The 25,027-nt window shown below is 35.7% G+C and overlaps 2 protein-coding genes and 1 long non-coding RNA gene across 3 annotated transcripts; 1 reads left to right on the top strand and 2 right to left on the bottom strand.

The window, feature by feature from the left end:
* The first annotated feature begins 815 nt into the window (after positions 1–815).
* LOC142520843 (biotin carboxyl carrier protein of acetyl-CoA carboxylase 1, chloroplastic-like) lies at positions 816–5,016 on the top strand. Its single transcript, XM_075623999.1, has 8 exons — positions 816–1,046; positions 1,637–1,690; positions 1,784–1,917; positions 2,005–2,323; positions 2,755–2,826; positions 3,279–3,344; positions 3,552–3,801; positions 3,925–5,016. The coding sequence occupies exons 1-7, from the start codon at positions 909–911 to the stop codon at positions 3,573–3,575; spliced, it is 807 nt and encodes a 268-aa protein (XP_075480114.1). The 5' UTR covers positions 816–908; the 3' UTR covers positions 3,576–3,801; positions 3,925–5,016.
* Positions 5,017–5,877: 861 nt separating this feature from the next.
* LOC142520715 (uncharacterized) lies at positions 5,878–7,302 on the bottom strand. The gene is made up of 3 exons (XR_012813975.1): positions 7,182–7,302; positions 6,237–6,323; positions 5,878–6,110 (listed from the first exon to the last, which is right to left on the bottom strand). It is a non-coding gene; the product is annotated as an uncharacterized LOC142520715 (long non-coding RNA).
* Positions 7,303–8,421: 1,119 nt separating this feature from the next.
* LOC142520405 (uncharacterized) lies at positions 8,422–22,761 on the bottom strand. Its single transcript, XM_075623389.1, has 10 exons — positions 22,316–22,761; positions 20,681–21,049; positions 19,656–20,602; positions 18,120–19,463; positions 17,811–17,956; positions 15,832–17,727; positions 15,594–15,642; positions 15,259–15,503; positions 15,009–15,116; positions 8,422–8,987 (listed from the first exon to the last, which is right to left on the bottom strand). Exons 2-10 carry the CDS (start codon positions 20,868–20,870, stop codon positions 8,771–8,773), a joined length of 5,142 nt encoding a protein of 1,713 aa, XP_075479504.1. The 5' UTR covers positions 20,871–21,049; positions 22,316–22,761; the 3' UTR covers positions 8,422–8,770.
* Between the last annotated feature and the right edge of the window lie 2,266 nt (positions 22,762–25,027).

Here is a 25,027-nt window from a genome sequence, read left to right as displayed (position 1 = left end):
CATGATCTCCTATGTATCACTGATAGTACCTGCAAGAACCTTATGCTATGGTTAATTTACAGTATGGTCCCTTCAACCAAGTATATCTCGATCGAATCTGCAACCATTGGTATATCGAGAGTTGCTAATTAATTCGATAACAATGTGATGTATCTTGGAGTAATAATAATGGTATCGGATGTGCAACTAGAGAACCACCTTCCCTTAAACACATTTATTGCTCTAGCCAGATATTTCTTGCACTATTAACTTTTCAGATCACATAGGAATCTTCACCTGTAGGTGAGTGGTGAATCCCCAACTACAATATATTGGCTCATGCGTATTTCGAAACTACATCCAACCTCGCCACCTTATGACCCTCAGTGGAATCGGTAAACGAGTCAAAGTGCATGTAATACGCAGAGCCTTCATATTGTCCCGGGTCAAAGGATTAATGGTGTACAACCATAACCGTAGACTATTCCACTCGATAAGTGATAACCACTTGGAAAGTTCGATGGAAGGTTGTTCAGTGCATCATCATATGATCACTCATCTGTATGAATGGATCTCTCCATGCCCTTGTCAATGAAATATGATGTTTTCATCACAGATGCTAGTCTCAAGCTCGAGCGACCTTTATCCTTGTTTTAGTGAGTTTCATGATTTTACGTTGAAAGACAGATTTCATGATACTTATTTATATTTAAAAACTTTATCTATATAGCTTGTATGGATATACAAATAAAATAAATATCATAATATGATTAAAATCATAAAATATTATTAAAATAAACATTAACTGTTGTACACTAGAGTTAATAAAACCTTGGCCGACACTCTTAACATTCTTCTCAAAGCCTCGATTTTTCACCTCAAATTCATTCTCAAATTTGATACTTTTTTTTGGGTAGGATTGGAAATTGATGGCTTCTTTCGGCTTCCCATCTCCGAAAATCTCGCCTCTGCCAGCTGCTTCATTGCAGCTGAGAGCCGCTGACGGTCTGCCCTGCATGACATTATGTTCTAGATCAGATGCCAGATCGATGCTTCCTAGATTGCAAGTTTGTTGATTTTTTGGTTTTTGGATTATTTGAATGAAGGTCGTTTTGATTTGTAAATATTTGTTTTTTTATTCGTTTTTGGAATTTATGTTTACGTTCATTAGCATGCACCTTTTTTTCTAATTGGCTTTCTTGATATTGTAATCATCTGGGTTAACTGGTATTAGTCGTGAATGGTTTGTTGCTCGTAGCTATTATTTTTGCTTGCATGTTGAAAATTATACGCAGTTGATTATAGCATGCTCTCATGAGCTAAACTTTGTTTCCTTTCGAATTTATAAACTGTGATCTTGTGTGAGAAGTCATCTGCCAATATAGATTTGGAAGTCATTGTTATGACCTGACATCAAGCATGCATTCCATATCACCTCATTTTCGTATAACTTTTGTGCTTAAATGCCACTAATGCCTTTAAGATATGTGAATGATTGATTGTGCGTCATCCTGCCTTGTGTCAGTTATCTAAAAAATGGATATGGTCTAAAAGCTTGCATTAGGGCTGAAGATTAAGTGAGGAAATACTCGAAAGATAATTCATATGCTAGTATTACTGAAGTTTTTACCTCATTGCTCTCATTTTTTTCCATCAGGCTCGTAGCCAGAGCCCGTCGGATTCCTTTAAGTTCTGTGCTCAATTGAATGAAGTAAAGTGAACGCAGCTTTTAATTCTTCTTCTCCTTTTTAATCATTTGTCGTGATGTTGCCTTGAACTTGATCAAAGATTACTCTTTGTCAAGGTTTCTGTTGAGAAGTCATCGAAGTCTATTCCAGCTGCAGAGGCATTGTCAATCAAAAAATCTGGAGAGAAAATCGAAGTTCCTGATGTATCATCTCTTTCAGTTTTTATGAGCCAAGTGTCAGACCTTGTCAAGTGTGTAAAGCATTTTTTGTAGACATTATACAACTTTCTGATTCAGTTTTGGTAAATTGAAATTTTGAATTGTTTTGATATGGTCAGGCTTGTGGATTCAAGGTATATTGTGGAATTGCAGCTTAAGCAGATGGACTGTGAACTCGTCGGAAGAAAAAAGGAAGCACTGCAACAACCATCAATTGCAGCCCCTGTTATTAAACCTCCTCCTTACCAGGCTATGATTCCACCACAACTGGCTCCTGCAAATGTTCCTGTTCCTACAAGTTCTGTACCATCCGCTCCAGCTGCACTGCCGGCACCACCTGCACCAGCAAAGCCAAAGTCATCACATCCTCCATTCAAATGCCCTATGGCTGGAAACTTTTATCCTTCTCCTGCTCCTGGTGCACCAGCTTTTGTGAAGGTTTGTGTTCATTTTTTGTTTCTGTATTCGTGCATGAACTTTCGTGCTGCCGGCTTAGTTAATGTTGGTTTTCCACTGAAACCTGAGTTGGCTGTGGGTTTTGAATTGTTCGATTGAATGGTGCCTCTTGTAAATGTTCTTTATAATCTTTGTTTGTTTCCACTTTCCAGTTCTTACTTTGTCAACCTCAGCTCTAGATATCTTTGATGTTCTAAAGTATAGTTGGTGTCATAGGCTTTAGTATTCATGCAAACTACTTCAAATCAACATCTCTTTGCTGCACCACCTGATTAATTTCCTGTGCTTCCTTGTGCTTGTTTTTTTTTTTTTTTTTTTTTTTTTGCAATTTTTTCTGTCTTATTATTGTTTTTACATATAGCTTCTGTTCACACAAGTTTCTGTACATTGTAATTTACATTTTATTTTTCTAGGTTGGAGATAAGATCCAGAAAGGACAGGTTATTTGCATCATTGAGGCCATGAAATTAATGAATGAGATTGAGGTGAGCAGCTACCCTCTTACTACGACGTTAAATATTTATGTTCTACTTTTTTTTTGTTCGCCAGTACTCATGATGAATCCACGAGTGGTTGAAATTGAGAGAATGCTCAACTTAGGTGATTCAGCAGGAGCAATTTCTTATGGCTTCTGCTTAATATTGTAGATGTCATTGTTCGATTCTTACTCAGGTACCGGAAAGTGAATTGATATGAAGTTGAACTTTATAAATAACTGAGCTGTGGTGTAGAAATGCCGTTAACACTGGTGCCATCATGACTCGTAACTAAGCTATGGTGTAGAAAGTCTCATTTTCTAAGTCTGATGCAAGTTGGAGATTTAGCATTTTTATTGAGGCGTAATCATTTCATAACTTTTTAATGCAGTGCTTATTTCTCTGCAAACTATACTGTTTTAGTCTTTAATACGTCTTTATGGTGCATCTTATATTTTCAGGCCGATCAATCTGGCACTGTAGTTGACATACTTGTAGAAGATGGAAAACCTGTCAGCGTGGACTTGGTATCTCTTTTTCTCTTCTCCATTCTTTTCCTGTTCGCCCTTTCCATTGTTAATTTGATTTCGTGCTTCTGATGTTGGTTTGGAGCTATTAAAGAATCAGCACATGACCATGAGCCAATTTACTGCCTATTAGGCATTACTTTGAAGCTATATTACTTAGTCATTGCTGATTTTCCGTACATGACGACTCTCATATCTCCTTTGCAGCCTCTATTTATCATTGAGCCATGAGGAACCAACCGAATTCTTCTGCATTGAGGAACAGTAACTTAAGTCTTAACTTATGAGATGAACAGAGGAACTATTCTTTAGGAACAAAGTGGCCAGAAAAACCCCAGAAATATATCACCTCTTCTTTGCCGATGACAGCTTTCTTTTCTTTCGAGCCACAGGTTGAGGAAAGTGAAAGAGACACTTCATAAATATGAACTTGCTTCAGGTCAGATTGTAAATTTTGGTAAGTCTACCATTTCTTTTAGTGCTAATGTGTCTTTGGATATGAAACAATCTTTGAAGTTTTGGGTGTGCATTGCACCCTAAATCATGGTAGTTATCTTGGCCTTCCTTCACTTGTGGGCAGAAATAAATCTGAACTTTTTGCATTCCTAAAAGAGAAGGCGTGGAGTTGAAACAAATTATCTTTGCCTTCCTTCACTTGTGGGCAGAAACAAATTATTATTTCGGGCTGGGAAAGAAGTTTTATTGAAGGCAGTGGTGCAAGCTCTCCCATCATGTCATGTGTGTCTTTCTTTTGCCTATTCCTTATGTGAGGAGCTTGAGCACACCATGGACTCCTTTTGGTGGAGAAAATCTTGAATCAATAGTGGCGGCATAAAATGGAAACGATGGTTTCAAGTGCGATATTAACCAGAAGACCACTTTCTTGATGCATCGATAGGTACTAATCTCAGGTATGTTTGGATAAGTATCATGGCCACTCAAGGACTTCTTAGACAAGGGGGTCGGCAACGAATCGGGTCGGGCCGGCATGTTGAGATCTGGAATATCCCATAGCTGCCGGACCACACCAGCTCGTATATAGAATCAGCGTGTTCTCCAGACTTTCATTACGTTACTGTGGACTCATTGAGAAGCTCTACGGATGGTTCTTGGGATATTGATTTCGTCAAGGATCTGTTTAGTGAGCGAGATCAAAGGCTAATAATACTATCCATTCCTTTAAGCCGATATGATTTTGAGGACACTTTGGTTGCGGCTTGATGATACCCTGCGAAGAGTGGATACAAAGTTCTTATGAGAAATCATTTGGCACCCACCCCAAACAAGTTCTGGGATCATTCGGAAATCTGTTTGGGCCATGAAACTCCCATCAAAAATCCGAAAAGATGCAGGTTATGGTTGTGTGCCTCGTGACGATCAAGGAATGTTGGTAGCATGTGGTGCATGGAAGCATCCAGAGGTCACTCTCATGCAAAAGCCTTGGGAATAAGAGAAGCGCTTAGCTGGCTCAAAGACCAAAAAATCCATAATATGACAGTGGAATCTGAGTCTAAAATGATTATTGATGCTCTTAATAATCACATATTAGAATCTTCTATTCTTGCTTTGATTTTTTTATTAGAGTAGGCCTCCTGTGAGATGGTCTCACGAATCTTTATCTGTGAGACAGATCAACTCTACTGATATTCACAATGAAAATTAATACTATTAGCATAAAAAACAATATTTTTTCATGAATAATCCAAATAAGAGATCTATCAAACAAAATACGACATGTGAGATCGTCTCACACAAGTTTTTGTCTTTTTATTATTGCGAGCTCCTTTCATTGGACTTTGTTAATTGTATTTTGTTTTTGTATCGCCATCAGCCAATCAACTTAGCTAAGGCAACTGATTTTATGTCTAATAAAGTGATGGGAGTTGTTCCCCCTCACTTCTTGATTTATGATGTATTAGCATTCGATTTATGTTTATTAATCTATATTTCTATTTCGAAAAGTTGTAAATATTTGAGAACTAATATGATCTGAAGTTGATTAACAACTTGGAAGATTATTGAGTACAATATAAAGAAAAAAGTAAATATTTGCCATGGTTTTGTACAATATGACAGAATATAAACAAAAAGATGTGAAATTGAAATAGTTTAAGAACACGCATTATAATTTTTTTTAGGTAGAACATTGGCGACCATGATGAGATTTGATTTTATTTGTAACAAATTAGCGTCCATTAACACATTTCAAATTACAAATTTGGGGTGAGATGGGGGAATTTTCGTTTTTCCATAAGTTCGAACTCACGTCTTTCACGTCGCTCTCCCGCGAAAAGAAGATGTTTATCTTGGTGGCTCATTAAGAAATTTGGAATTACTAATGGTTTACCAATAATTTACATACCAATATAAAACTTCCTCCATCTACACGTTAAGTGAATATGGTAAAATTTGAATCTAAACTACACTGGAATTCCCTTTCCTCTTAAAGGCCAAAAGTCGGGGTTGATTTTTGGTTGACAAGCACAAAAGAGCTAATCCGATACCAAAGACTAGGGAAGGCAGATGAATGAAAGATTGCTTCTTGTTGTGCATAATATCCCACTGCAAATTCACATCCTCGGGGTGCCACAGACTCAAGTGCACAGCCAGTGTCATTCGAATATCGGCATCGCAGGGTGCCTGAAGTATGTTCAAACACACGGGACAAGAAACCCGCGAACATTCTCCATTTTTCGTTATGGTGACTCGTCCTGCTATGGCTATGGCTTTATCTCTTAAAATTGTGCGGGTAGTGGGTCTAGAAAACTGTAGTTATCATTTTAAGTGAATATTATCGATGATCATTTGTTCCATTTGGAACTTGAAGCAGACAATATATAAGAATTTCAAAATAAACAAGAACCGAAAGAGGATAAAGGACTGTGTGTGTACCTTTACCAAACTGCGAACCCACAACCATGTTTCACTCAGAAGCCTCATTTGCCTCCTTTATACAGAGCAACTAAAATTGCTTCCTATCTGGAGGGTGATATGATAAAGAAGTTTAAAGAACAGAAACTACAATCTGCCAGTAACGTGGTAGAAAGATAAACGTTCAATTCACACAAACAAGTACTTGACCCCCTCCCAGAGCTGGTAAGAGATCAAAATAGAATCGAGCGACAAAGTGAAAGTAGCTTAACTCGCAAAGGGCTTCTTCGGTACAGAACCGAAGCCTAGTTCAAATTTAAAAGGCAGAGACACGAGACCAAAAATACAGCAAAGATATGAATCTTTCCACTAGTATTGCTGAAATCATGCACCCTCTACCAGACTAAGGGTACTTTTGGCAGGGAAAACCGGGCTTAATTCGGAACATATATGTTTCAAGAATGAAATAAGATCCTTAAACTTGAAAGTAATCCATTCTAGTTAGTTTAGGCCTAAAATTTTCAGCTTGCACCAGTTTTAATGAAAAACAACTCATACAACAGCATATTTTAGCCTGCTTGAAAGAAACATTTAGCATATCCTGCAATCAACCAACAATCCACCATTTCATATCATAACATTATAATCAAATAAAGCAAAAGGATTGTAAGATGCTGTCACAAATGAACATCTACAGAAGTTGAGACATTAAGTCTAATTCAATAAAACCGCGGCATTAACTTCATATCATTATCCCGTTTTTGGTTCTTATCACATCACATTAAATTCATATGAAAACAACAAAATCATCCACAGAGCAGCAAGTCTAAAGCTCGCTAATTAGAACAACAAAAAAAAAATTCAAAAAAAAGGCATTGAAATTTGGTGCACAATGCATCAAATCTACGGCGTCACTTAAAAATACAGATTAAACATCAAGATAAATATTAATCGGATTTGGAATACCTAAGATTCTTAGCGTTGGCGCAAAGAAAGTTGAAACGAGGGGACACTGAGACATCGTGCAGGAAAAGGAGTGGGAAAGGAGGAGGGCAAAGAGGAAAAGATGGAAAATATTTAAAATAAGTATTTCATAAATTATCTGATATTGTTTTCTAAAAAAAATTTATTAGTCAGATTTAGTTTTTATAAAAAATATATATTTAAAGTATTTGAGATTATTTTTTATGTAATTATTGTTTGGATAACGAGTAATTTTTAAAAAATATATATATAAATGTGTGAATTTTCAAATTTTGAAAACTTGACGTGATATGATATATTTTATTTTTAATAAGAATATTTATGTAAAATTCAATTGATGTCAATATTGGACATGTATACAGTATAAATAATCTTGAGTTGTTTTTAAAATTTATTTATTTATGGCAAAAACTTGTGTGAGACTCAGATACCGTAGTTTGTGAGATGGATCTCTTATTTTGGATCATCCATTAAAAAAATATTACTTTTTATTGTGAATATCGGTAGAATGACTCGTCTCACAGATAAAAATTCGTTAGAACGTCTCACAAGAGAGTTAGAACGTCTCACAAGAGACTGTGAGACCTACCCTTTTTATTTATTATGTTATTTTTTAAAAAATATATATATAATATTTTATATTATTACAGTTAGGGATGATATGGTCATCTTATAAGTAAATTATGTTCTACATCCCTCGATTATTATAAAATAGTACAGATATTACATATTTACATATACAATGATTGAATTTTCTCATACATTCTCTTAATTTTTTTTCAAAATTTCTTAGTGATTAAAGAGAATTTGAATATAGAAACATATAATTATTAAAATAAACTTCTTTAAATACTTTACAAAAAGCAACAACAACTTCACATTTGAACAAAGATACAAAAATTAAATTTCTAAACTTCAAACTAAATTTTTAAAAATTTAATTAACTTGAGCATGCATTCATAATCCGACCGAAAATTATGTTTTTCCCAGAAACAAAGCTTTTGCATCTAGCGGAAAGGAACATTCAGAGATCATCATGTGCCTGTTAGGCTTCAGAATCAACTCGAGATGGTAATTATCTATATGCACAATCAGCAAGCTCAAGTATCTTGAGCTAATGCACGAAATCGTTAATTTTCTAACAACGAATCGAGCTGAATCGAGCATAGTTAGTTCAAATTCGAACCTGCATGACTGGTGCCACAGAAAATGAACCCAAGCAACCCAGTTCTTTTGAGTAGATAACATAAGGCGTACCATTCCCCAAGAACAACAATTTAAGTCGCAGGTTTGTGAGACAAGCTTTCGTGTCTTCCCATGTTTGAAACAATAACGCCGGAATACATTTTCACGATCCCCTTTTTGGTAAAAAATGACAGGGTACCCAAATGTAGTGCAATTCAATAAATATACATAAATTTAACTTGTAATTCCCAAGGAAGACACATAGATGGCCTATATCCTATATCGAACGAATTAAACAGCCTCCATCTCAGGAAACATCATGTTGCCAACATACTGTGATTTCAACGGTAGGCCACGAAAACATGATCAAATAAATCAACCAATTACTATAATGATAGACATTGTACCATGTCTGGTAGGCTGCCTCCAGGCATAGGGATAGCAGATACATATCTTTGTGGCAAAGGTTTGTGAGAAGGAGCTGTATCAGATATATCTGTTTGCCCTCGACCATGAAATTTAGCTAATCGATTGATGACAGAAAATTTCTCCAAATCCTGGCATTCCATTCTCACGTCAAATATTGAAGAACTTTTCTCCAATCTGAAACATAGAAGTCAAACAATGGGAAAGTGGCAAAAGGGAAAAAAACAAGAGATGAAATTGAAGAAAAGGAAAAGAGCATAACCGGGAAAGATTGAAACTTGAAACAAGGAAAGTACTAATACCAGATAGGACATAATACCAGCCCAGATCAAATCTAATAATGTAACCAAACATCGGAAACTTTTTTGAAATGTAAAGAAAACTTAAACGAAGTTGAGCTGAATTCAGTGAACAAAAAGAATTATTCATGGCAATGGAAATAATTAAGATACATAATTTTCAAGGGAAGGCCAGGAAAGAAGATAGGTTTCCATAACTTTTTATAAAACTGGAAAACCAAGTTGATTTTGTCAAACCATTTGCTCCAAACTACCCTCGAATTTCATTTTATTTTCTCCAAAACACACTTCAGCAGAAACATGTAAATTTTTCATCCATGCCAGTCATCCAGATAGTCTTCTATCTACAGCTTCCACAACAAACAAAGAGTATTACTAGAGAATAAGGTCAAATAGTCAGTAAAGTGTATCACACAGACTTATATTACGAGTAAACTGGCCTCGATGGATGCTGTCAGTAACTGACTCAACTTTCTCACTTAAAAGCAATATAATTAGAATGTAAAAGTTTGGCGATAAGAAGGAACGAATAAAACGAACTAGATATCGCATTTGTGATATGAGTGAACAAACATAACCATGCCAAACACGATCAAAAAAGTTCCGAAGTTTGAGCTAAGTTAGAATAATTTTTATGGATTCTGAAATCCGCTGAGAACTTAATTGAATGCTTTCAATGCTTGAGCTCAGATGAACATGAAAACATCCAAGCAAGACCACTGCTCAGTCAGGTCTGACACTCGAGCATATGGTTCATTTAAGTAAAATACTTCGATGATGACATATCATTCTTCAATATCATTAATTACACTCACATTTATTAGTTTGTTAAAAATATTTCAATAAAAATGTGCCAGCAAAGCTTGACTCATTTATCTTCTCCAAAAAAATCCATGTAAAATTATTTCAGACGATATTAGATTCCTATTCTCCAAGACTAAATAGTGACAAGTTTTTTATCAGAAAAAAGGTTCATCCCCTAGACTTATTGCATCCTAGTGGCTCTTGGCCTCTCTCAACTCCGTCAATTTGTGTCAGCTGCGAGTACCACGCCACCTATGCAGTAGAGCTATTATGTTATGAAAAAAAACACTGCAAATACACTTCCAATTAAATTATGCATTTCTCAGAAGATATATTATGATATTGAACAATCAGAAGTTACTAAATCAAAACATCACACTTCAAATTAGATATCAAATTATATATATAATTTTTCCAAAACTCTCTCCCTTAAGCAAGATTCACATCTTCAAGCTTAAAAAATATTAATGATAATCTTCGCAGCATGGAAACAATTACTCATCAAAAAATGCTATCATCCATTCAAACTTCCCACGAGACACCAACATGGTGTGGTTGTTTTAATAGACTTCTTCACCACTAAGGTTCAAGAAGTCACCCTTTCAATACAAACAGGCGCTCCATGTCGCTAGTGACATATGTAATATGATAACATGTATTGAAAGCAAAAAAGGCAAGACAGAGGCACTATATTCGTGAGAAAATAGAAATAGGAGCTAGAATGGGTTGGTTGCTTTTGAACTTAATAACCCAGAGTTTATTTCTCCATTGAAACCTTTCCATAAACTGCCAAGTGCCAACATACTTCTCTATGGGGCTGGCTTGTCATTCACATCAATACTTCTATTCTTTTTTCGTCGGGTCAATTTTCCTTCATTACCTAAAGGGATCATCACAAGCTTAAATTCCAAAATACACAACTTGATGGAACCGATGTTCTGCCAAGAGGAGGCAAGAGTTTCTTTGCATTACTTTTATCAAATATGTTTTAAACTTTTATTTTAAATACGAAGGTACCTAGCTTCAAAATTCATTTTATTTAAAAGACATTTGTCTAAAAAAATTAATGCAATTTCATATTTTAACACAATAGCTAAGAAGCAATCTTTTCTTACATGTTAAAAAGAAGTTAAGCAGAAAAATGAACTAATTTTTTGATTTCCCAAGCTCCATACGCTTGGTTTGATTTCTTTTTAAAAAAATCCATATTTCCTTCCACAGAATAAAATCAAATAATATCACTTGAACTTTTATTATTCCTCAAAATATATTTTCATCAGTTTATAATCTCAACATAATTGTTGCATTTAATTCGGCTTCTCAACACTTCGAACATTTGTTATCTTATTATATTATATTTTAATGTAAAAACATATTTTCAAAGTTTTAATATATCTCACCCCTAATCAATCACCCACACAAATATCATCTTATTAAATTTACAGATTTTATATGATTTGACACGCACAATAAAAAATATTCATAAAAAAAATTTCAGCCATCTCTTTTTATCTCACAAATTCATCTCAAATGGCTAGGCAGATTCGGAAATGTGAAGGAAATTTTGATGCAATTTAATGCACCTGATATGAAAAATCACCTATAAATAGGTCATTCCTCCGGACATTTTATTCATCATATTGTCGAGTTCTTCTCTAATCTCAATACATTCTTACTTGAGTGTGTTGTTCTGCAATATTTGAAAGGTGTTTTGTTCTTCTTCATTAAGAGAATGTGTTATCATTGAAAACACAATAAGTGTTTGTACACCATAAAATATTATAGTGGAATTCTTTTCATTTTGCCCATATTTTTTATCCTAATAATTTTTAGGATTTTCCACATAAACCTTGATCTCCAACAGCCGTCAAGTAACTCTCCTTCCTTAAAACTGCTTGTATATTTACTTTCCAAAACATAAAATGCTCTTATTGAACTTTGTTATCTATAGATGTCTGCCATTATGTCTACAACAATTTTGTAGACTGGACAAAACAATCCAGCCTTAATAAAACATCTCAAAAACATATTTTCTGTTGTAAAAGATCAGTCAAGGACTCAAGGCTACAACCACATAACATGCTCCAAATTTTAAGAAAGTTTAAATCAAGACTCTGATATCACTTGTCGGTCTCAAGAGTGACATCTTGAGATACAAATATGAAAAAAGTATTAAACTGAACCAAGAGATTTAGGTGGAAATTTTCTATAATATTTCACTAATATTTTATGATGTACAATCACTCACTATATTTCACTCTCTCTTAATACAGGAGAACAAAAAACATCAAAAATATTATAAAACACACTCAAATAAGAATGTGCTGAGAGGAGAGAAGAACTCGAGAATGAGATGAATAAAATATTTGGAGGGGATTCTTCATATTGAATGCATTAAATTGCATCTGAATTCCTTCACATCTCCAATCTGCCACCAATCATCATCAATGTTGTCTACCACCATTCACCCACCATATGTCACCATTAATTTGCCGACAATTCTCCCACTTGGAGATTTAATTGAGAATCAAACACATCTCCACACATCCTTTCAATCTTGTAATTCTCTGCTACTTACGTTTCTGTTAAATCAGTTGAGAATCTACATCATTCAAACTTATCAATGTTCAATAGCTTATTCAAAACATCAGTTATGTTATCCTTTATATGGATCTTCAATATATTAACACATCTTTTTTCTAATACTTCTCAAACAAAATGAAACTGAACTCCAATGTATTTAGTCTTGGAATAAAATGTTGGATTCCTTGCAATGAGCAAGGCACTCTGATTGTCACAAAACAAATGAACATTTTCTTGTTTGTGCTTAATTTACTCCAATAACATTTTAATTCATATTGTCTTCTTGTTGAGTAGATGTCATATATTCTACATCTGTTGTAGATAATGCCAGAACTGTTTGCAGTTTTGAAGCTCATCTTACTGTTTTCCCTGCAAGTTTAAACACATAACCAGTAGTAGATTTTCTCTCAGCGGGATCACCTGCATAATCTGAATCAACATAGCCCCTAATTATAAAATCAGAGCTTCCAAAACATAATGCAACATTTGACGTACCCTTAATGTATCTGAGGATCTTATTAACAGTAGTCCAATGCTCTAATCTAGGATTCGTCATATACCGACTAACTGTTCTCACAGCTTGAGCAATGTCCGGTCTTGTACAGATCATGGCGAACATAAAACTTCTCGCTACTAATTCATACGGTACTCGAGACATCTCAATTTTCTCTACTTCGTTGTTATGACACATCTTGGAGGACTGGAAGTAACAAGAAAAAAGGTCAAAATTGGCTTGTTATCTTCTATGTTTAAGTGTACCAAGACTTTCTTCAAATAATTGTTCTGATAAAGCCAAATCTTTCTATTAGTTCTGTCTAGGTGAACTTGCATCGCCCTGGAAACCTCAGACTCGACATGTTCTTGTTCCTCGTGCTCTAGTACTGCTTCACAAGAAATTTGTCCTTCGTCGGTCTTATTTTCTACCATAAATATAGTAGTTTCTAAATTCAGTGTCTTTTGTCTACTTTATCTTCCTCGAAGATAATATCTCTGCTGATGACAAGCTCGTAAACGGTAGGATCACACAAACGAAACCCTTTTACTCCATCATCATAACCCAAGAAGATACACTTTCTGGATTTTGAATCCAAATTCGATCTTTCTTGATTATTGTTTTGAACGTACACATGACTTTCAAATGTATCCAAATGAGAATAATCAGCCGGCTCCCCAATCCACATCTACATCGGAGACTTCAGATCAATCGTCACTGAATGAGAACAATTGACGTTATAACTAGCGATCTCGACTGTTTCTGCCCAAAATAACTTGGCTAGACCGCGATCCTTAACATGGCTCTTGTTCTGTCCAACAAGATCATGTATTAAGAGCGTGTATTCTCTTTAAAAACACTATGAGTGGTGGTTGTATACCATAAAATATTATAGTGGAATTCTTTTCATCTTGTCCGTAGTTTTTACCCTAATAATTTTTTAGGTTTTCCATGTAAACTCGGTGTCCGGTTGTATACTTTATTTTCATATTTATATCTCAAGATGTTGCACATGGGACCAACAATTTCTTCAAAACATAAAAATGAGACAAAACATTCCAGTGATTTCTATTTTAAGTACAAGTACTTGAGAAAGACTCAAAACATCACAAAATTATCCAAAGGTGCTTTAAAAAAAACAAAGAGTTCTTTTTAAAACATGTGATTTCTTTATTTTTTGTTAAAAACAATACTACATATCCAAACGCGTTCTTCAAAACTTAGTAGGTGGCTGACATACAGCTTGAAAAGTTACTCAAAGTTAGTGGGACGATTATAGTAATAGGGTTTGATCCTCTTAAGTTGAGAGTTTTAGGACTTAGATTAGATACATTGTGAAATGCATATGGATATATATTTGTTCTATATATGCACTTAAATATATAAGGAAACAATTCAATATAAGATTTGGACATAATTAGGAACAGAACAAAATATGATATCCCCCAAAAAATTAGAATAATATACTTTCAAGTCAGTGTTGTTGCATATTGATATGTTTAGATTATCCCATATCTTCAGATACTGGTCACAAAATATAATCGCATAAGCTGTAAAGACTGCTAACACCTGATTTTATTGAACACTTACGCATGATAGAGTTCAGAATTTATCTTTGAAAGGATCTCCATAAAAAAGCACAGATGCAATTTTCAGTCTTAGCTGCTTCTGCACATGGTGTGCAATAGCTTTGAATAAATATATAGCTTAAATAAATTATGTTATCTATAGAATTCAAGTACTTAAATTTTCTTGCAGTTATTACACTTCACAACAAGCAAAATATGCCAAAAAAAAATTACAAGTTAGGACAGAAAGTAACTAGAATGGTTCATCTAAACCAATCTGCCAAAGCAAAATAAAATTATTTTGGTTTTCAGCCAGAAAACATATATTTGATTTGACTAACTCAAAACGTACTAGACTGGATCGCACAAAGTATTGGCAGTTTAGATCAAGTAAAAGTCCTTATATAGGAACAAACATACCAAAAATCAAGAAATAAGTGCAAAGATTTACCTCAGGAAATCATTTTCCAGCTTCCCCAATCTTCCCGTCAAACCTTCCATAACTTTTCCAGAATACCGATCAACATTTATCTCTGATGATTTACCCTTAGCAGAAAGTCTAACAAAGTTTAGAGATAAGAGCTAGTCATTCAGAATGGAGAATCAATTCATCACAAAAAACCAAAAACCTGACAAATTCGAAAGGTTAAGGCTTTAAACTGATTCAACAATGCTGGAGGAATATTCAAATAAGTTCTTACAGTTCCACTCTGTCACGGGGTAAGTCCAAACCACTTGAGTGAAAAACTGCGTTGCAGACATTTCCCAGCATGGCTCTGGCAACAGCATAAGCCACATTCTCACATTTAACACTAGCATCAGCAGACAGGATAGCTGCTGGTGGAGGGAAAAATAACTGCTGCATGAGCTGTGTTGTCAAGATAAGCCTTCTTTTAGATCTACGAAATGATGGTCCAACTTCAATCAATTCAGCATCATCATCAACCTGCCATCAGCAAAAGAAATGAAAAATGTAGAGAACCATGGGTGAATTGAAGTCCCTAATGAAGAAAGAGTAAGAACAACCCAAACACACCTTTTCTTTTAGACAATTTGCCACTTGACTCCACACTGTTTCTGCCACACTGCATGCAGCATACTCATTCAGATTAACAAATTAAATTATAGAGCAAGACAAACCTGAAGAATTAAAAAGCTACTAACATGGTACAAAATTCCAACAAACAAATCCTGAATCTTCACTAACATCATAAACACAACTTTGCAGAAAAAAACATAATCGAATAATGACAGAAAAACTGATTCATGATTACCACATCAGACTCGAAAGATTTTGTGAACCATCTGCTATTTCTTTGTGCCATGGTTGAAGCTGAGAAGTAGCAGTCTTACGCTTCTTAGGTCTCGATACCACAAGATTTTGAGCAGTGGCATTCAGCTCATATGAGCGACAAGACGACAAAGGCGCATTTACTAATGTAGAGGTAGACGTTGGATGGGTCGTATTAATTTGACATGCATCTATGGGGGCATCAGTACCTTTCTCCTCTGAACCAAGGGTATCCATAACACTTGGAGACTTTCCAAGTTCTCCGGACATTGAGGGGATCAATTTATGTGCATTATAACTGTGCAACATTTGCCCATTTTTAAAAGTACCATACTGATTGAACCAGGATGGGGCCATCTGTGGGCTAACCTCAGGATACTCAGCTCTAACTGAGGTGGTATAATCAGTAGAAGAGTTGCTATGAGACTCTTTTGCACCATGCAACAGAATATCCTGTGACGCTACATTTCCATGCTGTGAAGGGTTTATATGCAAGGCATCGGCTGCCAAAAGGGAATTTGGCATCCACAAATCATCAGAAGGAACTCCAGTACTTGAACCCAAAGAATCTCCAAGTATAAGACCGCGATCATTTTGCTGCCCAGCTGTTGAAGCTACTCGGTCAACATCTAAGCAATCATCAGGTCCTTTCATTCTCTTAGAGACCCTAAAGCAAGGATCAGCCCCTGCATCCTTCAGGGCCTTCATTTGGTTTAGCGATGCATGATTTTGATGGGATAAGGAATTAGGTTTCAGGGATCGACCAAAGGCTTCAAAATTTTTCTGAGTTGAAAGCAAATCAAGGGGAGATATATCAGAATGATTCTTGTTGGTTGTGTCAATTCTGATGGATGACAATGAGTGTCCAGCACTTTCTTTCAGCCTTTGCTCTTCCCCATCAACAACACCAGGAGAATTCACATAAATTGATCTTAAGTCGGAAGACAGGTCACCCCCTTTGCAAACATTCATACTGCCTTGAGTCAGGGGAGCAGAACTTGATTCCCCAGTATTTGGTTGGGTCAAATCTGAGAATGGTGCTTTCTGGTATTGTGAACCCAAAGAATGTTGACTGGTGTAGACATTGGTCGTTAAATTATGTAATGCATTGAGGGAACTTCCCTGATGAGATATACCATGCATACTAAAACGCTGAGAAGCATGCAACGGATCCCTGGCTGATGCAGTTGAAGTTGGACCTCGTTCATGTGCATCATTAGGGCCAGCCTGTTGGGTCATACCCCGTGAAGACATAACATTAGCTTTTTGAATATCTCCAAGAGTATCGGGCGAAACTGTCTCCATGGATCCCCTTATATTGTTTGAAACATCACTGCTGAAAGATGAGTCGACGTGCTGATTCATCATGATTTTTCCACTCGATCTCATTACTTGCTGATTTCGAAGTTGACTCACATGCGGAGAACCTAAACTAAATGCTTCTTGAAAGTTTCGATGTCTCTCATCATTTCCACTATATCGCGGAGGTACTGCAGGTCTGTTATTTTTAAACTCAGCTTGGAATTCACCACGAGGAAAATTCAATGATTGAATTGTAGATGTAGGGACCATCTGTTGGCCTTTCTCTCCCATTTCTGCTGCAGCATGACTAATAGACATTGAATTAACCGAGCTTTGAGCTTTTTGGGATGAAGCTGAGTGGTCAGGAACCTGTCCCCGCTGAAGGGATGGAGGACCAAGTTGCAGACCGAAACCTTGATAAACAGAAGATTGATTTTGCTGAAAGAAACCAGCAGTCCCATCAACTTTTTTCGCTTCAGATAACTGTGCGGATACCCTACCCTCAGAACTTAAGTGCATGATGTCACCATGACCACTAGAATGATCGACCTTGGGAAGAAGCTCCAGCATGTTTTGGCTGATTGAATAGATAATGTCAAAAAGTATCCCAACATGTATAATAACTAATTTAGTATGAAAAGAAACGAAAAAAATAAGTACCCTGACGAAGAGACAGTGTTTGGGGCGAATGAATCAAAGGGTCGACTGTAGGAAACAGATATGGTTGGTGCATAACCAGGTAAACCAACATGGGGTGGTTCTTCATTCGTCACTTTATTGTGTTTCTGAAGCTCGGAGGATTGCCCCTGCCCGTGTAAAAAACTATTAGATTTTTACTTTCGAGGAGTGATTTACACAAATTGTTAAATTTATAAAATCACCTGTTCGTTTACTTTAGAATTTCTAGGATACTGAACCAAAAAGTTTGACTGGATCAAGATTGAAATTTGGTTGTGACATGGCCTGTACATTGGTAGATTGCTTCAGGTGATAGGAAGGTTCAGCATCCTCATCTGAATTTCCCATAGGATGATATTGAAATTTACGAGGAACAGAAATTTTCCTAGATAACTGATTGGTTAACATTTGATTCGCAGGGGGCAAAGATTTTGAATCACTCGCACCTGATCCAGTTTCTCTGAAGCCACCAGAAGTGTGCCCAGATAAGTTGGAGCGATGGCTATCATTAGAATTTTCCTTCATGTCATAATTTTCCATCTCATGTCTTGTAGCTTCCTCCTTTTCACAGCTATTCAAAGAGCCCAAACCCTGATTATGTTCAATAGCCTGGTGTGGCGATCTACCCAAATCTTTACCCCCTTGATAAATTGTAGAAGAACTGCTATTCTTCCACTGATTAACTTTGTTAGTGTTGTGAAAAAATGGATTGGTTTCATCAGCTACACCCACACTGTATGAGTTAGCAACTGAAGAAGCATCATTTAAACTAAGTATAACTTTATTTGTTCCGGTATTTCCAATGGTTGGTTTAACAGGACCCAGCTCAGTAGCAGATCTAAAAACAGAATTTGACTTCCATAAAGAACCTCCAACATCTTCTCCTTGTATCACCCTAAATTGATTGCTTTTTGAATTCTGGGACTTCTCAGCCTGATGAACATTTAACCCCCTATCTCCACCAGTTGGTATAGCTACCAGAGTATTCCTACCATTTGATTGTTGTTGAGAATCACTCTGTTGATGTGCCCAAGGCGAGGAGATTTTCATAGCGCTCATCCCAGCTTCGGAAGAATTTTGAGAGGCATCTCTGTAGATTTGACTATCTCCAGTGACTGATTTTTGTGGTGGAATATAATTAGACCATTTGTTACCTTCTTCCAAAGAAACAAATCTTTCAGACACCTCATTTGGCAGTCTTTGACCAGGTTCATTCAGAAACCTGTGTCCAAGGAGATTCAATCCTGCGACATTATTTACATTGCTATCACCAGAAGGGGGAATAGATCCAGGACTAGGTGCTGAAGGCATTCGCGTTTTATCATCAACCAAAGATGATTGTTTTTTAACATTGTTATTGTGAACTGAAGAGGACTGATTTGCTGAAGAAACATTAACATTGTGGGAAATCAGACCACTCCACTCCTCCTGGGGAACTATATCATTGCTAGAAGTTTCTGCAACAGCTGACTGCATAAGAGCACTCCAGCTGCCACTATGAATAGAAGGAAAACCATTCAAAGACTCACCATTGTCAAACAAATTACCAGATTCTCCAGGCACGTTAGCAGCATCACCAAAGGCAGCCCATATGTTATCATCAGAACCAAACAAAATCTTTTCTTCAGCTGGATTCTAGGGCAACCTCATTGCTGGATGCAGCAGCTGGCCTCCTAAATTTTTCACTTGGGGTCTCAGGTCGAATTGTTAGCTCCTGCCTCCCCAGTAAGTCCTGAGGAGCATTTCTTTGGATGGAATTCACTTGCTGCAGACTGCCCATATTTCTCGGTTCAGTATATAAAGATTGACTAGGAGTACGTCGAATCATATTCTCATTCTGAATTTTTGTCTTGCAATGGAATCTTCATCATTTAAACCAACCTGGTCCGCAAAAAAATTATGATTACCCTGAAGAGTATTGCTAGAGGTTGACATTTGCAGCATTGGAGATCTATCAGTCACCTTGTGAGAATATTGGTTTGAATTCAAACCCCTTGAACCAGAAACAGGAATCCCATAAAGTGATTGATCAACAGATTGAGGCACCAAATCCACTAAATGCTGAGTCTGGCCAAGGTTCGGAGGGAAAACTAGTCCAGTTTGAGTCCCTTGCATGGACGGAGAACCACGGTTCATCCAGTTTGCACTGACTTCAGTTGTCCAGGGATACTGCTGTAAATCAGAAACTGGATTGCCATCAATCAAAGTGGAGTGCCTGCCAGATGCTTGTTTAGTAAAGGCCTGAACCTGATTAATATGATTCTGTTGCCTCATCTCAAGAGGCTGGAATTGTTGCTGCCTTTGTAGATCTTGCATTTTCCTGATCATGAGCTGCTGTTGCTGTTGCTGTTGATGTTGCTGTATGTTATTAATCCCAGGATGCTGGTGCTGCATTACTGGCTGTAACATGCTTGATTGATGATGGCTCATCTGCTGCTGACCACCAAATAGATCCAAACTTACAGAAGGCACAGATGTTTCTGATCCAAGTGAAGTTTTTGCCCCATTTTCCATTCCACTCACTTTCTGTAGTTCATGAACAGAAAATCCTCTTGAGGTTGTCGCATGATGCGGTTCAGAATCTGTATCGACTGCCAAAAAGTTTGCTTCATTCTGTCTTGAGAGGTGAAATTGATTTCCAAACATGTAGCCATTCAGATTTGGCTGTTCATTTAGGGACTGAATTTTACTAAAATCAGCCCTCACATTTGATTGAGAAAAGTTCAAGCCCTGCGTCACATGGAAAGGGTAGCTGCCTTGTCCTCTATCAATGTCTGTTCATGAGATACAGAGAAATTATTATGAAAGAACTCAATGTTGAAAAAACCGATGCTCAAGCAGCCTAGTAATACCTGGATCTTTTAAATTATAAGTCTTGTTGTTTGAATGTAGTGCATCAGCTTCTCTCTGGCTGCCAATCCAAAAATTGTTGCTCAACACTGGCCAATTCCCTTCGACCACTTGAGATTCAGTCTGCCCCTGAAATGTGTTGTCTTGCGCAAAAAAATTGTGGACCCTGTCTCCAAATTCGTTGCCAGGCATAGATGGTTGTTGAACAAAACTGTTCAGATATTGTGTGTTGGTATGTGTATATTGATATATTAGAATCGGATACTGGCCACCATTTTATAGCTGGGAAAATGGAAGACTTATGGCCACACCGAATTCTCCTGAAAAATAACCGTCAATCCTTGCCAACTTCTACACCTTCATTTAACCTACTGATATGAGCAGTCAAGAGTTCACTCGTTACAAAAATATCAAAATACCACTTTAGAAACCAAATGCTGTCAATAAGAACAAAAGTATGCAGTGATTAGTGATGAAGATTGAAATTTAACTGAGTGGTAACAACCATTTAACACAGGACATAATAATGGTTGGCAAAATATCGGCTCTCTAGATAATCAAGGAAAGAGCAATAATAATCAAATTAAAAGCGGGTATGTGTTAGGTGATTTGGACCATGGTGGTCTTGAGAACATGTAATCGACAAGGAAAAAAGTGACGCTGACAAGGCATAGATTCATATGTTCTCAAATGGAAACAAAAGAAATTGGCAAAATATACACTTCAGTAAGTACAAAGAGAGAGCAAATGGCAAACAACAAACAACACCAAATAACTCACAGGCACTTATTTTGACACTCGTACACAGTCAAAGAGGTCTTGCCAGCATTGGCATACAGATCTCTAGTGTGTGTAAACACAGTAATAACTGACTGTGTGCTCTAAAACACTTAAGACTTCAAAGTTTCAACTAAATATTACCGATGGGTACCAAGACATAATGGACAGTTTATTACTAATGATTGATTGGCAACCATTTCATTACAGTGAGAACTAAGCTCAAGAAACAGCGGAGTGAAATAGATATTCTAACAGTCATCTTCTTAATTAGTTTCCATTTTCCGAAAATCAAAAGGACACGTCAATAACTATAACTCCACGGTGCAAAAAGAAATAGCAAAAACACCAAAAAAAGCTTCTTGCTATCCCAATAGTTAATAGACCATATTTTACTTCACCAATCAAAATGGTCACACTCATGTTACAACTAAAATTTATCAACTTTCATCACTTCCTTTCAGTCATATATTCTCAAATGAAATGAAATTTCAATCAAAGCAAGTCATATGAAGTACGATGAGGGAACCAATCATACATGGCCAACATAAAACATCCAAACTTTCTGAAGTTATTGCTCCTTACCCACAGATTGATGCGGAAGCACAGTAAAACCTAATACATAAACAACAGAGATTAGGATTAACTCTAACTAGCTAGCTTTCAAGTCGTCGTAATTCCATAATTGGAAATCAGCCTTCATTAGCCAACAAACAAACATGACATTAACCCAAGAAAAATAACAATTTAGCAGCCGAGATTGCCCAATTCTAAAGCACTATCATTTACAAAATACAGAAACATAGTTAAAAAAAAACTCAACAAAAATAAAGCGAGCAAATTATCAATTGCAGACTCACGCGACAATTGAACAAATACAATTACCCAACGAGCCAGAAACACGACAGGGACAGTTCACGCCCCAAAAACAGCCATATTCAGATATCTCCACGCCACTACACGCGATACTGAGCCACCCCCCATCCACCAAACACTTGTTTACCTTAATATATCAACGAAACAAAGAAATAGGGTTCAAGATTGGAAGAAAAACGGAACTGACGTGAATATCCAGATGAGCATGAGTGGAGAAATATTGGAGCCCCAATGGCGATTTTCGATTTGGTAGAATCCAAGTTCTAGGGTTTTGAATCGGAGAGAAAGAGAGATGAATGCGCGGTGTTAATGTGAAAGATAAAAGAAGCGAAATCTCAGCGAACAGTGCGAGACAAGGTTAGGTTCGGGCTGAGGCTGAGACTGGGAATCGCCGAAGCGAGGGCTGCGCTTGATTGGAGAGGACTCCAGGAGAAATGGCTATCCCTTCCAATGAGAATCAGCCACGTCGCGTGTAAATAACTTAGGTTTTTGTCTTTTTGTTTTTATTTTTATTTTTAAATTTTTTAAAAAAATGTTTACCGATGGTTTTAAACCTATGCATGAGTCAGACGTCCCTTGCACCCAAACGAGAATGCTAAATCGGATGAGTAGCAAAAATTTGTGTGAGATGATTTCATGGATCACATTTCGTGGGATGGATTTTTTTATTTTGGTTATCCATGAAAAAATATTACTTTTTATACTATGAGTATTACTTTTTTATTGTGAATATCGGTAGGATTGACTCGTCTCGCAGATAAAGATTCGCGACACCGTCTCATAAGATACCTACTCAAGGATCTGAAGTCGATCCTCCAGAGCATACCTCACAATATTTATGTGAGAAATATATTTTACACGATAATCGATCATACAACGTCGGGAAATATCAACTCACGTCAGATCAAGTCTTACCAACTCTTCAATCCCCTAAACGTTTAAATTCTTTATCTTGTATACTTATTGATTGGTTATTTCCTATAACAACAAATTATATTTTTTAAAGCTGAATAAATTATAATTTTATATTAAACTATACTTATAATTGGAATAATTTAACCAATTAATTATTCATTATATCATCACATTTCAAGACTTCTACCATATAGATTTTCACGATATATTTTTTATTCTAAACAATCTCATTTAATAATAGACATTATAATTAAGATATTTTTTCATAATAAAACAATCAAATATCGTGATGACGTCATGAGTACTTATGCCTCATGTTGCAATACACGAGGCTCCATAAATAACAAATTGTTTGGACATAAAATTGTTCCATAGAATATTTTAAAAAAGAAAGTATATGGAAAAAATTTAAAAGTGAGAAACAAAAATAAGTCGATTAATAAATGAAATTATTTATCCGAAAATTTATAGTTTTTTTAATGAACTATAGTGGAAATTTGTTATGATTAAAAAAAAATTAGAAGAGGTGAATAAATTTATCTCAAAAGTTTTTCGGTTAGGTTTGTAACACTTAAATTTTGTTCTTATCGATTGAGTTCTCAGTAAATCAATCAGTGTGAACTGTGCGGAAGTAGACTTACTAAAATTGACCGAACAAATGGTTTATCGAGAAAATCAGTTGGGGTTTGCTGAATAGTGGGGAAGTATTAGACTGTAAAGTAAATAAGCACAATGATATTTTTGGATGTTCGGAGATTTCAAAACTACTACATTACCTTATTTTTTCTCAGGAAGGATTTGTACTAAAATACTTTGTAATTATAAGTAATTTGAAATCGCTCACTTCAGTAGGACTTAATAACGTCTAAGAGAAATTATTAGTAAAACTTCGATACAAACATTTTGAACAGTAAGACTTCTTACTCTCAATTATACCGATTTCAATGAGAAATTTTAACTACAGATTTAATCATCAAAATGATCAGATAATGATTTATCAGCAGGTGCTGACTATTTTAGCTTGGTTTATGGAATGCTTATTCGGAGAATATTAGTTTGTTTTTTTTATAAAAGATTCATATCAAGTAGTATTTTTTTTAAAAAAAAAAAACTATATCAATTCTCATATTATAATTTAGTTTCACAAAAATTTTTGTGATACGGTATCAAAAGTCAATTTTATTAGACATATCTTCTATTTAGATTCCTTATAAAAAATATTAATTTTACTACAAAAAATATTACTTATTATTTTAAATATTAAAATGATCGACCCGTCTCACAAAAAGATCTACTGATTTAATTTATTTAGTCTCATTTAATAATAGCCGTGTTAATTACGAGATTTTTTCACAATAAAAATAGCTAATATGGTAAGAAAACAAATGGAAGTGAAAATCGAAATCCATAGCTAAATGATTATCTCCAGCTATATGATAATTTTTATAACGAAACACTGTGATTTTTTGCTTTCTTACTAAATTAGAGATTGTTTGATTTTTTAAATTTTATTTTGTCTGAATAATTTAGATAAAAGTAATTTTGTTTATATGTAGATACGATAAATATGATAATATAATAAACAATCAACTCGATTTTATAATATATATAGAGTATGTCTCTTCTGAGACGGTCTCACGAATATTTATATGTCAGACGGGTCAACCCCTACCGATATTCACAATAAAAAATAATAATCTTAGTATAAAAAGTAATATTTTTTCATGGATGACCCAAACAAGATATTCGTCTCACAAAATACGATTCATGAGACCGTCTCA

The sequence above is a fragment of the Primulina tabacum genome, chromosome 12, assembly GCF_025594145.1.
Source record: "Primulina tabacum isolate GXHZ01 chromosome 12, ASM2559414v2, whole genome shotgun sequence".
NCBI lineage: Eukaryota > Viridiplantae > Streptophyta > Magnoliopsida > Lamiales > Gesneriaceae > Primulina > Primulina tabacum.
Note: the sequence above shows the minus strand (reverse complement) of the source record. Positions and strands in the feature narration are given on the sequence as shown.

What these genes read in the sequence shown, in the direction of transcription:
- LOC142520843 (XM_075623999.1), top strand. Translation starts at nt 909, where the DNA reads ATGGCTTCTTTCGGCTTCCCATCTCCGAAAATCTCGCCTCTGCCAGCT. An exon ending in CAAGTGTCAGACCTTGTCAA is followed by an intron (nt 1,918 to 2,004) that starts GTGTGTAAAGCA and finishes TGATATGGTCAG; the next exon opens with GCTTGTGGATTCAAGGTATA. An exon ending in AACCTGTCAGCGTGGACTTG is followed by an intron (nt 3,345 to 3,551) that starts GTATCTCTTTTT and finishes TCTCCTTTGCAG; the next exon opens with CCTCTATTTATCATTGAGCC.
- LOC142520405 (XM_075623389.1), bottom strand. Translation starts at nt 20,870, where the DNA reads ATGCCTGGCAACGAATTTGGAGACAGGGTCCACAATTTTTTTGCGCAA. An exon ending in AAAAATTCAGAATGAGAATA is followed by an intron (nt 19,464 to 19,655) that starts TGATTCGACGTA and finishes AGGTTGCCCTAG; the next exon opens with AATCCAGCTGAAGAAAAGAT. An exon ending in AACACTGTCTCTTCGTCAGG is followed by an intron (nt 17,728 to 17,810) that starts GTACTTATTTTT and finishes CTATTCAATCAG; the next exon opens with CCAAAACATGCTGGAGCTTC.